At 41.0% G+C, this 17,328-nt stretch overlaps 1 protein-coding gene across 1 annotated transcript in view; it reads left to right on the top strand.

Moving 5' to 3' along the window:
• nr5a2 (nuclear receptor subfamily 5, group A, member 2) overlaps positions 1–17,328 on the top strand; it is a 99,462-nt gene that overhangs the window by 30,477 nt on the left and 51,657 nt on the right. Inside the window, exon 6 of the mRNA XM_020498456.2 lies at positions 17,067–17,186. Within this exon, the coding sequence (XP_020354045.1) occupies positions 17,067–17,186 (120 nt within the window). The remainder of the gene's footprint in view (positions 1–17,066; positions 17,187–17,328) is intronic.

The raw sequence follows: 17,328 nt of genomic DNA, 5'->3' as shown, positions 1-17,328 counted from the left end.
GCAGGTCTGCTGGTAATGTGTTGTCACAGGCAATACATATACACACCAAGCGCTAGTATTTACTCCCTGAGTTTCCTTTAGGTCAAAGGGGCTAAGGTGTGGCCTCTCTGGACTCATGTTGACCGGACCCTGCCATCTCCAAACTAAACTCACTACACAAAGCCATGTGGTCACTTCAAGTGATTTATAAACTTAATAATAACGTTAATGAAAAAGCACTTGTAATTGCTGAGATACATGTTTATAAAAAGCTTATGAATAATTATATACACATTTTTAATTGTACTTACACTATTTATAAATAATTTATCAATGCTTAATCATGAAAGTTATTATGAAGTATTACTGATGTATCTATCCCTCACATGTTTTCCATCCACTTGTTTTCCATCTAAAGATACATCTCATGTATCTTAATATGTCTGACTACAACAGGGCCTTGTCTCTCTCCTACAATCATGATTCAGGCTTATTGCGGGTCTCGCTCTCCATTGTTAGCCCCGGCCTTAATTATCTGCTTGTAATTTGGGGTGCTGGCTGGAGGTTGGCTGGCTGGCTGAGGTCTGCCACCCTCGTCACACAACCTGTCAACAGTTGTTCTCTACGTCTATTTTTGCTGCTTATTTACGGGCGTCTATTCTGGACACAGTGGACAGAGGCGTCTCGCTGAGAGAGAGAAATAGAGAAAGAGAGAGAGGGAGAGAGAGAGACCAAAGACAATAGATAAGCAATAGGATGAAAGGATAGAGAGAATGCAGGCTTACAACGGGGGGGGGGGGGGGGGTTCGGGGGAACTTATGTTTAACCAACGTAGGGGTGATTAGATTTGTACTCTGATGAATGACATGTGGGTTCTGGAGGGGGTAACGCTAGATGTGAGCGTCAGTTACGACGGGCGAGAAATTCACGAGGCCCACCATGCACCTATAAAATGTCTTTAGCATCACGGACCGCAATAGCAGGAGAAAAACACCTGTTCGTCATCGTGTTTCTTTCTTTTTCTTTCTTTCATTTTCTTTCTTTCTCTCCGTCTTTTTTTACTTTCTCTCTCTCTCTCACACTCTCTCTCTCGCGCTCTCTCTCTCTCTCCTTAACTCAGCACCTGGCATGGTGCAGAACTAAATTATCCATACATATTAAATAAGCGTATAGTCTAATAATAGATATTATGACTGCGTTCTTTTTAGATTGCACACTTAAAGGGGGATAAAAGGGAACTTTTTTACGATCACTGAAACAATGAAAAATAAAAACAAAATATTCCGAATGGACTCAAGGCCCAGCACGTTTTAACTGCCCCAGAACCCACCTTGCTAGGGGTGTCGACAGGGGCATTCAATTGAGAGAGGTGAATAGATAGACAGATTGTTTCAGAGGTACACACACGTGAACGCAGGTACACACACACACAGACACACACACACAGACAGACAGAACTGTAGCGGCCTTCAGTCTCTCAAAAGAGTTATGTAAGCGTGATACACACAAACACACACACTCTCCCTGATACATTCGTCACAATGGTCTGTTGATAAAGAAGGCTTTATCAAGAGAAACAACCTTTCACAGCCTAGTCATTCAATTACATCTCACTAATTGTTTGTGTTTAGATCACACATCCATAGATCAATTTGTTTAATTCAGATGTTAATTTCATATCAAAGCCCCAATCAAAGTGGGTTTCTGAGTGGCCCCAGCTGTGAAGTGCCAGAGCCAGACAGTCTGTTAGTGCTAATGGGAATGTATGTCTCCTCTTCAGACTGAGAGAAGCATCTGTCTGTGCATTTTAAAACACTCTTGTCTACTCAACGAGGCTGGGCAAGTGTATCTCCTCTGGACTGCATTATAAAGGCGAGTCTATATCCATGTACCTGCATGTGTATGTGTGTCATTTCCCATACAAACACTCATATACTGTACATACATACACACACACACACACACACACACACACACACACACACACACACACACACACACACACACACACACACACACTCATTTCCAAACACACACACACACACACACACACACACATACATACAGTGGCTTGCGAAAGTATTCACCCCCTTGGCATTTTTCCTTTTTTGTTGCCTTACAACCTGGAATTAAAATGGCTTTTGGGGGGGATTTGTATCATTTGATTTACACAACATGCCTACCACTTTGAATATGCAAAATATGTTTTACTATAGAACAAACAAGAAATAAGACTAATAAAACGGAAAACTTGAGCATGCATAACTATTAACCCCCCCAAGGGCAATACTTTGTAGAGCCACCTTTTGCAGCAATTACAGCTGCAAGTCTCTTGGGGTATGTCTCTATAAGCTTGGCACATATAGCCACTGGGATTTTTGCCCATTCTTCAAGGCAAAACTGCTCCAGCTCCTTCAAAAGTTGGATGGGTTCCGCTGGTGTACAGCAATCTTTAAGTCATACCACAGATTCTCAATTGGATTGAGGTCTGGGCTTTGACTAGGCCATTCCAAGTCATTTAAATGTTTCCCCTTAAACCACTCGAGTGTGGCTTTAGCAGTATGCTTAGTGTCATTGTCCTGCTTGAAGGTGAACCTCCGTCCCAGTCTCAAATCTCTGGAATACTGAAACAGGTTTCCCTCAAGAATTTCCTTGTATTTAGCACCATCCATCATTCCTTCAATTCTGTCCAGTTTCCCAGTCCCTGCTGATGAAAAACATCCCCGCAGCATGATGCTGCCTCCACCATGCTTCACTGTGGGGATGGTGTTCTCGGGGTGATTTGAGGTGTTGGGGTTGTGCCAGACATAGTGTTTTCCATGATGGCCAAAAAGCTAAATTTTAGTCTCATCTAACCAGAGTACCTTCTTCCATATGTTTGGGGAGTCTCCCACATGCCTTTTTGGCGAACACCAAACGTGTTTGCTTATTTCTTTCTTTAAGCAATGGCTTTTTTATGGCTACTCTTCCGTAAAGCCCAGCTCTGTTGAGTGTACGGCTTAAAGTGGTCCTATGGACAGATACTCCTATCTCCACTGTGGAGCTTTGAAGCTCCTTCAGGGTTATCTTTGGTCTCTTTGTTGCCTCTCTGATTAATTCCCTCCTTGCCTGTTCCGTGAGTTTTGGTGGGCGGCCCTCTCTTGGCAGGTTTGTTGTGGTGCCATATTCTTTCCATTTTTTAATAATGGATTTAATGGTGCTCCGTGAGATGTTCAAAGTTTCTGATCATTTTTTATAACCAAACCCCGATCTGTACTTCTCCACAACTTTGTCCCTGACCTGTTTGTAGAGCTCCTTGGTATTCATGGTTCCGTTTGCTTGGTGGTGTTGCAGACTCTGGGGCCTTTCAGAACAGGTGTATATATACTGAGATGATGTGACAGATCATGTGACACTTAGATTGCACACAGGTGGACTTTATTTAACTAATTATGTGACTTCTGAAGGTAATTGGTTGCACCAGATCTTATTTAGGGGCTTCATAGAAAAGGGGTGAATACATATGCACGCACCACTTTTCCATGTTATTATTCTTCTTTTTTATAGTTATTTTTTAAATTTCACTTCACCAATTTAGACTATTTTGTGTATGCCCATTAAATGAAATCCAAATAAAAATCCATTTAAATGACAGGTTGTAATGCAACAAAATATGAAAACTCCAATGGGGATGAATACTTTTGCAAGGCGCTGTACATACACACACACACTCATATACACACACACACACACACACACACACACACACACACACACACACACACACACACACACACACACACACCCTACACCCCCCACCCACCCTACACACACAATATCGACAGCCCTCCTTACCATAAAGTAGCCTATAGCCATAAATCGCAGAATCAAGTCAAACAAGGCATGGAATGAAAATCAAATGAGCCCACCACAGATCACTCAGGGATCGGCTGCCCAGGCTTAATGCAGAGTATTGCCTGCTAGATTGAACACTGTAGAACAGATCAATACTACCCAGCGCCTTAGACTTACAGAGCACAAACTCATTTCACATTTGGAAGTCATTATTTTCTCACTGTATTTCAGTTTGGAGGGAGTTTGGTTGGTGGGTGTCGGGGAAGGATTCAGAGTGTGTTTGTGGGGTGGGGGGTTAAGGAGTGTGTGTGTATATATGTGTGTGTGGAAGTGTGTGTGTCTCAGGGAGGGTTACTTTTGGGAGCTCCTGCTCCCCTGGCGTCATCTATATTAGGAGCCTAATGTTAATTTGAATAATTGATTACGCCTCTCTGTTTTTGATAATTAGTTGATAGCTTCTTAGCTTTAAGCCCTCAAGATACCATGCAGCAAACTCAGGCCATTTTTTAAAAACGTATTATGAACATATCAACAACGGTACTCATAGATTGTCTACTCCATGCACTTAACTGACTATTTCAAATCCAGAAATGAAGCAGCTGTACCAACTGTGTTTCTTTCTCATAACCACATTTTTGTGTGATTTTGCCTTGTGTTTGCCTAGCCTGGTCCCAGATCTGTTTGTGTTGTATAGCTGTGGCATGCCACCAGCTCTGAGGTCAGGCTACAAACAGTTTGCTATTCCTAAAATGCATCTCTACTCAATGCTGTACATTTGATTCTATGGTATCATATCCTGACAGGATTTCCCAGCAATCAAAGATGTCTAGATTTTACTTGGTAGTGTTTTATAATAACTCCACAAAATAAAGCATTTATATTGTATTAGTAAATCATGTATTTATTATTTATTAATCATTACATAATATAGGTCCTTATAAACCATTTACTAATCATTAGCCCTTTGACGCGTACAATTTACGTGACAACCAGACATGATCAACAAACGTGGTGCCACACATCCTCATCATGATCAATCAGTACAACCTTCCAAAAAGCATTTTACACACATCATATGTGTCCATTACAATCTATACAAGAATCGGAATGCATTATTTGTCACCAGTACTTGAAAACACAAAATACATTATGGTCCATACATACGTACGGTGTACTGCAGTAAAAACGACAACATGATATACAGAAACTGTAATGATAACGTGATAACGTTTCTACCAAAACGCTTAGCGTTTTGTCAGCATTTTTGGACTAAGAACGTTATTTTACTCAGCATAGAGTAACATTATTTCACTCAACCATTTTGAGACCTTAAGGAGCATCAGGTACAGCAGGAATGTCTACCAATGGCATGTCCATCTTTTTGTGAGAAATTACACTGGTCACTCAAAACATTGATAAAATATATATAAATAGCCCACACTTTAGATGAGGCTGCGCAGAAAGTCTTAACTAATGATTAATAAATGGTTTATAAAGACCTATATTAAACATTGTATGAATGATCTTATTAATCATTATTTAATATTTTAAAAGTAGTAACTAGGTTACTAACATTTACAAATGGGGAGTACTGATTAATAAACTATGAATAAACTATTTACTAATCCATTATAAATGCTTTGTTACATGGAGTTATTATAAAGGACTACCTTTTATCTATTTTAGGGCTATCCAGTTGACTCCAGTGTACCCCCTGGTAGAATTGAAGGAGTATGGCGAACCTCAAACTAGTCAACAATAAGTACACCATATAAATATGTCTATTGAAATTCATGACTAGCGTCTCTCTGGTCCGTTTCTCTCTTGCCTTATTGATTTTTTATATCTTTCATATGCTTATTCATCGGGGGAAAAGGAATACATAAGTTGGGATACCTGATTTGGTCTGCAAATCCCTGTCTGAAATCTGAGAGGAAGGGTTTGTTACTTTCTTTAGTGACCTTGAAAACAACAAGACACTCCCAACAACACACACCAAAGAGACTTTGTGTTTACCTCTTCTCTGTGTTGGCCAACTGTTCTCATATTTCGCTCTTTTAACTGTTTGTATGTAGCTAGTGCGGACAACTAGTGTGGACAACTGCTGTCCGTCATGTATCCAATTAATTCAGTGTCTATTTTGGATATGTGGAAACTTTGACTGTAGCTCATTAAAGACACACTATGTAAGTTTAGTTGCTAATTGTTTACGCAAAATGTGGGCTTGATTGTTGGCAGTATGATTCATACACTATTATGATTTCTTAATTCATTAAACCACACAAATCCTGAGTTTTGGGCCTTAGTTTTATGCGTATGCCTATTGGTGTGGGGAGATGTGCCCCTTTCTGACAAAAGTTCTGTTTTCCCTCTTTAATGCTAGGATCCTTAGTTGCTACACCCACTTTTGGACTTATACATGCATAATATATACCCATTGATTCTTGAAGAATACAACTTACAAATGTCTCATGAACTTAGTTCCCCATCAGAACCCAAAAGATATAGTACGTAAACAATGTCTACTAACATGGCTAACAATAGAAAAAAATGGCTAACAATATCTAAAAATGACAGATATCCCTGCATCAGAGATGCATCTCTAATTTCTCCAGTGGATCCGTATCAGTGCTGAGGCGTGATGAGGTGAGGAGCGCACAGGAAGGACCTTATTAGGGGTTAGCGCCACTTTAAATATTTTCCTTTGCCATTGGGCATGGGATAGGAGGGGAGGAAGGGTTTGGGGTGGGAGGCGTTGGGACAGGAGGGGAGTTGCGGTGGGAGGCTAATCGAACAAAGTGCGTTCTATAGGTCAGGGGACAGCCTCCTGAGTCTGTTAATGCGGTCACTATGGGAACTTATCAATCTCCGTGCCTCAGCAGTATCGATCACAATACGACTCTCTGTGAGACACACACACACACACACACACACACACACGCTCCCTCCCCTCTTCCCGGCATCTCTCAGAAAGGCAGACGGTCTGCTCTACCCCAAGTAACCAATCAGAAGCCTCGGCCACTGCTTCTTTATTCTGTCATCTAATTAATTTATAGACCCATATATATACATATATATATATATATATATACTGTTGAAGTCGGAAGTTTACACACAACTTAGCCAAATACATTTAAACTCAGATTTTCACAATTCCTGACATTTAATCCTAGTAAAAATTCCCTGTCTTAGGTCAGTTAGGATCAGCACTTTATTTTAAGAATGTGAAATGTCAGACTAATAGTAGAGAGAATTATTTATTTCAGCTTTTATTTCTTTAATCACATTCCCAGTGGGTCAGAAGTTTACTATCACTCAATTACTATCACTCAATTAGTATTTGGTAGCATTGCCTTTAAATTGTTTAACTTGGGTCAAACGTTTCGGCTTCCCACAATAAGTTGGGTGAATTTTGTTCCATTCCTCCTGACAGAACTGTTGTAACTGAATCAGGTTTGTAAGCCTCCTTGCCCACACACGCTTTTTCAGTTCTTCCCACAAATGTTCTCTAGGACTGAGGTCAGGGCTTTGTGATGGCCACACCAATACCTTGACTTTGTTGTCCTTAAGCCATTTTCCACACCTTTGGAAGTATGCTTGGGGTCATTGTTCATTTGGAAGACCCATTTGCAACCAAGCTTTAACTTCCTGACTGATGTCTTGAGATGTTGCTTCAATATATCCACATTACTTTCCTACCTTATGATGCCATCTATTTTGTGAAGTGCACCAGTCCCTCCTGCAGCAAAGCACCCCCACAACATGATGCTGCCACCTCCGTGCTTCACAGTTGGGATGATGTTCTTCGGCTTGCAAGCCTCCCCCTTTTTCCTCCAAATGCAACGATGGTCATTATGGCCAAACAGTTCTATTTTTGTTTCATCAGACCAGAGGACATTTCTCCAAAATAGTATGATATTTGTCTCCATATGCAGTTGCAAACTGTAGTCTGGCTTTTTTATGGTGGTTTTGGAGCTGAGGATTCTTCCTTTCTGAGCAGTCTTTCAGGTTAAGTTGATATAGGACTCGTTTTACTGTGGATATAGATACTTTTGTACCTGTTTCCTCCAGCATCTTCACAAGGTCCTTTGCTGTTGTTCTGGGATTGATTTGAACTTTTCGCACCAAAGTACGTTCATCTCTAGGAGACAGAAGACATCTCCTTCCTGAGCGGTATGACGGCTGCTTGGTCCCATGGTGTGTATACTTGCGTACTATTGTTTGTACAGATGAACGTAGTACTTTCAGGTGTTTGGAAATTGCTCCCAAGGATGAACCAGACTGCTTTTCTGAGGTCTTGGCTTATTTCTTTTGATTTCCATATGATGTAAAGCAAAGAGGCAATGAGTTTGAAGGTAGTCCTTGAAATATATCTACAGGTACACCTCCAATTGACTCAAATTATGTCAATTAGCCTACCAGAAGCTTCTAAAGCCATGACTTCATTTTCTGGAATTTTCCAAGCTGTTTAAAGGCACAGTCAACTTAGTGTATGTAAACTTCTGACCCACTGGAATTGTGAAATAATCTGTCTGTAAACAATTGTTGTAATTGTGTCATGCACAATTACTTGTGTCATGCACAAAGTAGATGTCCTAACCGACTTGCCAAAACTATAGTTTGTTAACAAGAAATTTGTGGAGTGGTTGAAAACAAAGTTTTAATGAATCCAACCTAAGTGTAAGTAAAGTTCCGACTTCAACTGTATATTTATTTATTTAAATATATCTATGCATATGTTTATACTTAACTCTGTAAAAAGTCCACTTCAATATGAATGTTCTGCGGTTTTCCATGGTACAGAGAAAATGCTCCTCTGTTGATATTGTGTGAAGGCTAAAACAGATGAAAAAAAAAAACAGTCTGAGGGAGGATGAGTTATCATTTCTCTGGCCCATTGTGTAGGCTTGGTTTGGACATTGGTATTTCTATTACATTGGCCAAGTTACTTGATATAAAATCTAGATCTAACTTCTAAACAGGTGCAAGACGGAGAAAAAAGTTCAAGCATGTTCTACCTACCATTAGCCCCCCTCTATTCCACACTAGACTGACTGGTCTGGCACCAAGACTAGAATGGACAGACAGACAGACATAGAATCAGAAGCAGTTGCCAATGACTGAGAATCAACTTCATAGAATGCTACAGATTCAAACTGACTTTACGGAACAGAACAAATGTCAACTTCATCAGATCCAGCACCATCCCAACCACAACATATGTGTTTTATCTATGTTTTATAGTAAACAAAGATAGATGAAGATAAGTGTTCTGTCGTATAAAAATGAAGCGTTTCCAATGACATCATCAACCAATTAGTAGACAATTAGTCGGCAACGCCTACTCAACGCCTACTCATAATTGGTTAGAATCACATGATGCACACCGATGATGTCATTGGAAAAAAGTATCTTCCTCAATCTTTTCTTCCACAAAACATAGAAATGTGCCATTTTCACATTGATGGTGGAGTGGTGCTGGAGATGATGAAAATGAAGCGGATTTTTTTTGTAAATGTCCGTTTAACCCTCATTTGCTCCAGGGGCATTGTACTACCACAGAATGGCTGACCCTGTAAAACAACACATTTCACTCCACCCATCTGGTGTATGTGGAAATCAAAACATATACACTACCGTTCAAAAGTTTCAGGTCACTTAGAAATGTCCTTGTTTTTGAAAGAAAAGCTATTTTTTGTCCATTAAAATAACAGCAAATTGATCAGAAATACCGTGTAAACATTATTCATGTTGTAAATGACTATTGCAGCTGGAAACTACTGATTTTTAATGGAACATCTACATAGGTGTACAGAGGACCATTATCAGCAACCATCACTCCTGTGTTCCAATGGCACGTTGTGTTAGCTAATCCAAGTTTATCATTTTAAAAGGCTAATTGATCATTAGAAAACCCTTTTGCAATTATGTTAGCACAGCTGAAAACTGTTGCCCTGATTAAAGAAGCAATACAACCGTCCTACTTTAGAAGGCCGCAAACACTAGCCTCAGAGTTAGTTCGGTGGGGAGTGTTGCAACTGAGGACAGATGATTTTTACGCGCTCATTCTGGTCCCATTCTGGTCCCATTCTGTGTGGCCTACCACTTCGCCGTTGTTGCTCCTAGACAGTTTCTCTTCACAATAACAGCACTTACAGTTGACCGGAGCAGCCCTAGCAGGGCAGAAATATGACGAACTGTTGGAAAGGTGGCAACCTATGACGGTGCCACGTTGAATGTCACTGAGCTCTTCAGTAAGGCCATTCTACTGCCAATGTTTGACTATGGAGATTGCATGGCTGTGTGCTCTATTTTATACACCTGTCAACAACGGGTGTGGCTAAAATAGCCGAATCCACTATTTGAAGGGCTGTCCACATACTTTTGTATATATACTGTATATACTGTATATACTGTATATACTGTATATACTGTATATATAAATTCCCTTTCCAGCTGAAAAGCATTTCTGTGTCATCGCACCCACTTCATACATGCGGCCCACATAAGGTCCAAGGATTTTCCCAGCATGCTTATCACCATTAGCCACAGCAGGGGAGAGGCCGAGGCCCAAACAGAGGCTGTGCCATGATAAACAGACTGGGATATTTCCACAGGATCATAGATAGGAGAGATTAAATTGGCCCTGTCTCTCGGGAGAAACTAGCTGGCTGGCTCCCCCTAGGTCACATACTTAGCACATCCCAGGGATTTACTCACTCACTTAGGCTATTTTGCCCTTTCATTATTACCATAGGAAAATAATTACTAGAAAGGACATTACAATTATATGATTATTAAACCACTCTTTTGTGTGTTGTTTCTTTTATATTGTTTTAAAGCGTTATTGGTAGTGTGCAAAATGAGGTGTCACATTACTTACAGATTTTTCTTGTAAATATCAAGACACATTTCAGGTGAATGCATTCAGTTGTACAACTGACTAGTTACAGTCACTATCGATTATATTACATTTGGGAATGGCTTTTTCCATGGTTAAGAAAAATGCTTTACAAACGAAACCCAAATCTAAACACCTACACCTAAGTACTGTATGTCTAGGTTAGAATGTGTTTTGAAGTAAAGCAGGCTGAGTAACAGCCTGAGAAGAGTGGAACCTACTCTAGGTGATTAATTCCTATCCCCAAGTGAATAGTACCATACACAAGGCCTGTTCGCCACCAGACGAACAGATGCCAACAGAAGAGAACTCAAACGATGCTATGCTCGAGAGTCCCCTCATTGAAGTGAACTTCAAACCTCACCTGTAGTTCTCAGAGAGAACATTGATACACATCCAGCTAGTAGGAGGGAAAAAAGGACAGAGAGAAGTAGTGAGAAAGAGAGCGAAATCAGATGCGCATCTTGCTTTATGTAAATGTAATTTTGGATGTGAAGTTGCTGCGTTCGTGGGCAAAAATAATGCAATTCACTCTGTTCATTAAGGAGCACTGAAGGAGATTCTATTAATCTGTTCATTAGGCCACATCAAAAATGGAGCTACTTATTAAAATCAGATCCAGCTGTGTACCCTCGTTAGGCCGCGATACCCACCACGCTTAACAATGCTTGTGGCACTCGACCAAAAACAGCCCAAAAAAAGGGTGAAGGAAAAAATCAAAAATAACACGCTTTGACTCATTTGCCAGTTTTGACTCCAGACCATTATCAACATTATCAGTGACCTATTCTTAGCAGGGGAAGATGAATACATATTACTGTTGGGTTCTCCAAAAACACCATTCCCAATGAATTTACATTCCCGAAAAATGGGGGAAATGTTATTTTCTTAATCACTGTATTTTATTTTCTCTAAACCCTTAAGTCCTCTCTCTCTCTATCTCACTCTCCCTCTTATTCTTTCTCTATCTCACTCTCCCTCTTATTCTCTCTCTATCTCACTCCCTCTTATTCTTTCTCTATCTCACTCCCCCTCTTATCCTTTCTCTATCTCACTCCCCCTCTTATTCTCTCTCTATCTCACTCCCCCTCTTATTCTTTCTCTATCTCACTCCCCCTCTTATTCTCTCTCTATCTCACTCCCCCTCTTATTCTTTCTCTATCTCACTCCCCCTCTTATTCTCTCTCTATCTCACTCCCCCTCTTATTCTCTCTCTCTCTCTCTCTCTCTCTCTCTCTCTCTCTCTCTCTCTCTCTCTCTCTCTCTGTGTGAAGTAGAAAACATTCATCTGCGCTTGTGGTTTTGAACAAAAGCTATGGGCAAAGCGATTGATCTGCACATTGATGTCCTCGCCTCAATGGTCATGAAGGTGTTAGATTGGTTTCTGGGAGAATATGTATTTTTCATTACAAGCACTGAGAGAAGTTCCTTTTTGAAAATAAGAAAAAAGCAGTGATGATATTAAAGTATAGAGAAAGAACACCTTGAAAATAGCCTTAAATGTGTGTTTGAACATAGTTTCGGCCTATCAGAGGTATAATACTCTTCTATTCAACCACTATCAATGCCAAACCCAAAGCTAACATGCTAAAGCCTTTGTCATGACTGTTTCATGATTTCAAGGATAGATCACTTATTGCTTGGCGGGTTCAAGTCAGACCATAGAAAGCGATAGGTAGTTTAAGGCCTAAATTAAATCAGATCAAGTGTTTACCGGCGATAGCAGACACCCGCATAGCGGATGTTTTGGCGGTGTCAGAGGTGCAACTGCATTGGAGCAATTAAATCGGTGAGCAGCTGCTCTTGTGATCATTGTCATGAAGCCACACCCCCCTCACTTGCGTTAGAAGTTCAGAGTGAGAAAGTGTAGGCTATATAGAAATAATGGTTCTCAAATTGTAAAATTGTTCACAATGAAACCGGTATTTAAATATACTACATTTAGTAATAGTGGTCAGTTGTTTAGTATTGATGTCTGTGATGTCTGTTTTCTGCAGTGGAATGAAGCTTGATTCTACTAACGTAAAATTACTAGATAACGCCAAGAAGTCTCAATTGTAAGGGTTTGGTCATCAGGAAAGGTTGGAATCTTTTTAATGAAGTAGTACATTGATCGTGGTTAGCAACTGACTGCCTATCGTCCATGGTATCCACAGTTTCCATGACTACTTGGTATGATAATTATTAACCAGACAGTTTTATTGCTACCATATAGTTCAATGAACTATAGGCCTAGCATCAATTGAAACTTTATTAGACCATTTACTCAATAAACCTCATTGTCTAAGATCACATTCTGTTCTGTTGGCTTGGCTTTGGCTGCATACTTTTTTTAATTTACAACACGTTCAGAATATATTCCTGTTCACAAGCAATCATACTGTGAACAGAATACATAAAAGGCAGAGATAGTCGAACAATCCCCTCCCTTTTGTCAGACCACCAAGTATCTCAGTGGACAGACAGATGGATTTGTGAAATCCAGGGCCTGTCGTGTTCAACCATGTGACAGTGCAAAGGAAAATCTTGTCAGGAAAACAGCCAGTGTCACTGGCACTTAAAGGGTCGGCAATCTCTCTCCCCGCCTCACTGTGCTCGTCCTGTCTCGGTTGCTGTGCGGGTGTCTCCTGCTCCCACCTCATGTTCCCCTCATCTCCCCTTGTCCCCTTTTGATGACCCAGCTCTGTCGGGAGTGATGCTGCCAGGCAGGCAGCGTGAGGACGGCTCCGTTTGATGAGGACCCCGACGCTCGCCGGGGCCCTTGACAGGCCTGCTTTGAAGAGCGAGGTCTAGCTGCACATCCCACCACCTCTCTCTTAGACTCTCTCGCTCCCTCTATCTCTCTCTCGTTCAATCTCACTCTCTCTCTGAGAGGGTATTTTACTACTAATGCTGAGGCTTTGAGACGAAGACAGGGATGGGGGTGTGGGGGGGTTAAAGTACAGTAAGGAGGACACTCGTTCACCATCGCCTCCCTCATGCCCTCCCTCGCTTTCTGATGGTTTTAATGATGGCATTTGAATTTTGCTCTCGCATGTCGCCTCTGGTCACCCACCCCACAGAAAGGAGGGATGAGAGAAAAAAAGAGGAAAGAAAGGGAGTTCACCCAACTTTCAGAAGTTGTGGTAATGGTCACAGCGGCTTTGTTGTATTTCATTTTGATAAAAAGAGGAATGAGACAAATCATGTCAGCGTTCCTGGGTTTGAGACACAGACAGACCCGGTTTGAGTCTCGACTATGAAGTTCCATGACCCGGCACCACCAAGCGAACGCTCAGTGATACTGCCATTGTTATGACTAGGTGGAGAATAAACAACCCCTATGCAGTCAAAACAATCAACGCCAACAACAGTTGTGCTGAAACTACCACACTGTCATTCAAAGTAATAAAGCATTTCACATACAGTAGACATCTGTTAGCTCAGTGATATCACAGCGCTTCGATTGAAACAAATGGCCTCTTTTACAAAGTTACAGTAAATAATATAATAATACTCTTAGGAAAGGTTTTCATCTTTAGCTCACAATCTGTACTATATGATTAGAAAGGTTAAAAATTATATATAAAACATCACAGCACTATTGAAAAATATATGGCACATGGAAACCAAACTAGGGTGGTCTATGGTGATAGGTGGGATGGGCTGAGAGCGGCTGAGGGTTGGGATTAAAGAGCTTATGTTTGGTAATGTATTATTGTTATGTTACTGCTTTAAATACGTAAAAGTACCAGGTATGTAAAATGTGTATGTAAAATGCATATGTAAAATGTACATACACTACCGGTCAAACGTTTTAGAACACCTACTCATTCAAGGGTCAAAATGTTTACTATTTTCTACAATGTAGAAAATAGTGAAGACTATAACACTATGAACTAATACTGTACATAAGGGAATAATGTAGCAACCAAAAAAGTGTTAAACAAATAGCCACCCTCTGCCTTGATGAAGCTTTGCACACTCTTGGCATTCTTTCAATCAGTTTCACCTGGAATGCATTTTCCAACAGTCTTGAAGGAGTTCCCACATATGCTGAGCACTTGTTGGCTGCTTTTCCTTCATTCTGCGGTTTTGGTTGAGGTCGAGGGATTGTGGAGGCCAGGTCATCTGATGCAGCACTCCATCACTCTCCTTCTTAGTAAAATAGCCCTTACACAGTCTGGAGGTGTTTGGGTCATTGTCCTATTGGAAAACAAATTATAGGCCCACTAAGCCCAAACCAGATGGGATGGAGTATCGCTGCAGAATGCTGTGGTAGCCATGCTGGTTAAGTGTGCCTTGAATTCTAAAGACAGTATCACCAGCAAAGCACCCCCACACCATCACACCTCCTCCTCCATGCTTTACGATTGGAAATACACATGCAGAGATCATCCGTTCACCCACACCGTGTCTCACAAAGACACGGCATTTGGAACCAAAAATCTCCAATTTGGAGGACAAACTTCCACCGGTCTAATGTCCATTGCTTGTGTTTCTTGGTCCAAGCAAGTCTCTTCTTATTATTGGTGTCCTTTAGTAGTGGTTTATTTGCAGCAATTCGACCATGAAGGCCTGATTCACACAGTCTCTTCTGAACAGCTGATGCTGAGATGTGTCTGTTACTTGAACTCTGTGAAGCATTTATTTGGGCTGCAATTTCTGAGGCTGGTAACTCTAATGAACTCATCCTCTGCAGCAGAGGTAACTCTGGGTCTTCCAATCCTGTAGTGCTCCTCATGAGAGCCAGTTGCAGCATAGCGCTTGATGGTTTTTGCAACTGCACTTGAAGAAACTTTCAAAGTTCTTCAAAATTTCCATATGGACTAACCTTCATGTTTTAAAGTAATGACGGAGTGTTGTTTCTCTTTGCTTATTTGAGCTGTTCTTGCCATAATATGGACTTGGTCTTTTACCAAATAGGGCTATCTTCCTTACATTGTCACAACACAACTGATTGGCTCAAACGCATCAAGAAGGAAAGAAATTCCACAAATTAACTTTGAACAAGGCACACCTGTTAATTGAACTGCATTCCAGATGACTACCTCATGAAGCTGGTTGAGAGAATGCCAAGAGTGTGCAAAGCTGTCATCAAGGCAAAGGGTGGCTATTTGAATAATCTCAAATCTCAAATATATTTTAATTTGTTTAACCCTTTTGTGGTTACTACATGATTCCATATGTGTTATTTCATAGTGTTGATGTCTTCACTATTATTCTACAATGTAGAAAATAGTAAAAATAAAGACAACTTCTTGAGTAAGTGTTCTAAAACCTTTGACCGGTAGTGTATATGTAGCACAAAATCTGTAGAAAAACAAAAAGATATTCGTTAATAAAAAAATATATAACAAAGTAAAAGTTCCAGTATGGATAATAGCATTCCTTTCTCCGTCAATTGTACCATACCTGTTAGTGAGATAGTTTACACCATCGATTTACGCATTCTTCTCTAATTCTCATTGACGTTTTCGAGTGCAGCGTCACAGATTGTAACTGTCAACCCAAGGATTTTCTCAGACTCAGGCAAAGCACATTTCACCAGAACAACACATACCGAAGAATTTCGCGAAGCCACATCATTCCGCAAGTCAGATAAATAGTATCGAATGTGACGCTTTTTTTGTCGGGGGAAAAAAGGAGGGGTGAGAGAGGTTCTCCCTGTCTTTTTCCTCATTCCTTCTCTTCTGAATGTGGCCTTTCTATGTGTGTGGCTACAGTGTGTAATGATTAACATAGTGAGCCCTGGGAAGTTGCAGGAGTTCACAATGGATGGTTGTTGCAGTGTATCAGACTCCCCTTTGGCGTGCGTCAGTCACCGGAATGGGAGTCACGGCCGCAGTGTTGCGTAGAAACTCACTACTTAATCACTGGGAATGGAGAAATCCCTCGGCCACTGGTAGTCCAGGGCAAACAGCTAACCAGTAATGCTGTCAAACAGGGACGTTCCTGGGCTTTTTGAGAGAGCGTGGTGTTGCTAAGTTCACATGAGAAAGTAGTGGTGTGGTTGTGTTCAGACGGGGAAGGGGGAGGCTATGTGAAACTACAGTATCGTGTGAAGTTGTCTTCCTCCACCTGTGGAATAGTAATCAATACGAGTCAATCTACCCCAAGATGTGTCTACTTGTCGAACCATAAAAGTGGTAAAGCTTCACCCAAAAACTTTTCACCAAGAAAAATGCAGCATCGTAAATCTTTAACCTTTTGTCAAGATGCGGTTTTTATTAATCGTTATGTATCCTTTTTATTCAGAGGGGAAATATATGTAGCATGACACATTAGGATAGCATGAGCTATGCACATACATTAGCATTAGCATCAACAACTGACCTCATCTTCTATTTCTCTACCTTTTTGTCACAATCAGGTGGATGACCAAATGAAGCTCCTCCAGAACTGTTGGAGCGAGCTCCTCATCCTCGACCACATCTTCCGTCAGGTGATGCACGCCAAAGAAGGCTCCATCCTATTGGTCACCGGCCAGCAGGTAAGTCACCAGACTCCCCCAATTCCACCTACCACTTCCTGCCCCACACTCCCCTCCCCTTCTCTCCACACCCTCCCCATAGATCTCATCAGCCACTCAGCACGAGCACATCAACACCCTTTAAAGCACTATCGACCAAGCC

Source organism: Oncorhynchus kisutch, linkage group LG13 (assembly GCF_002021735.2).
Source record: "Oncorhynchus kisutch isolate 150728-3 linkage group LG13, Okis_V2, whole genome shotgun sequence".
NCBI classification, from domain to species: Eukaryota; Metazoa; Chordata; class Actinopteri; order Salmoniformes; family Salmonidae; genus Oncorhynchus; species Oncorhynchus kisutch.
The sequence above is the reverse complement of the archived record's forward strand: the minus strand, read 5'-3'. Positions and strand labels throughout refer to the sequence as shown.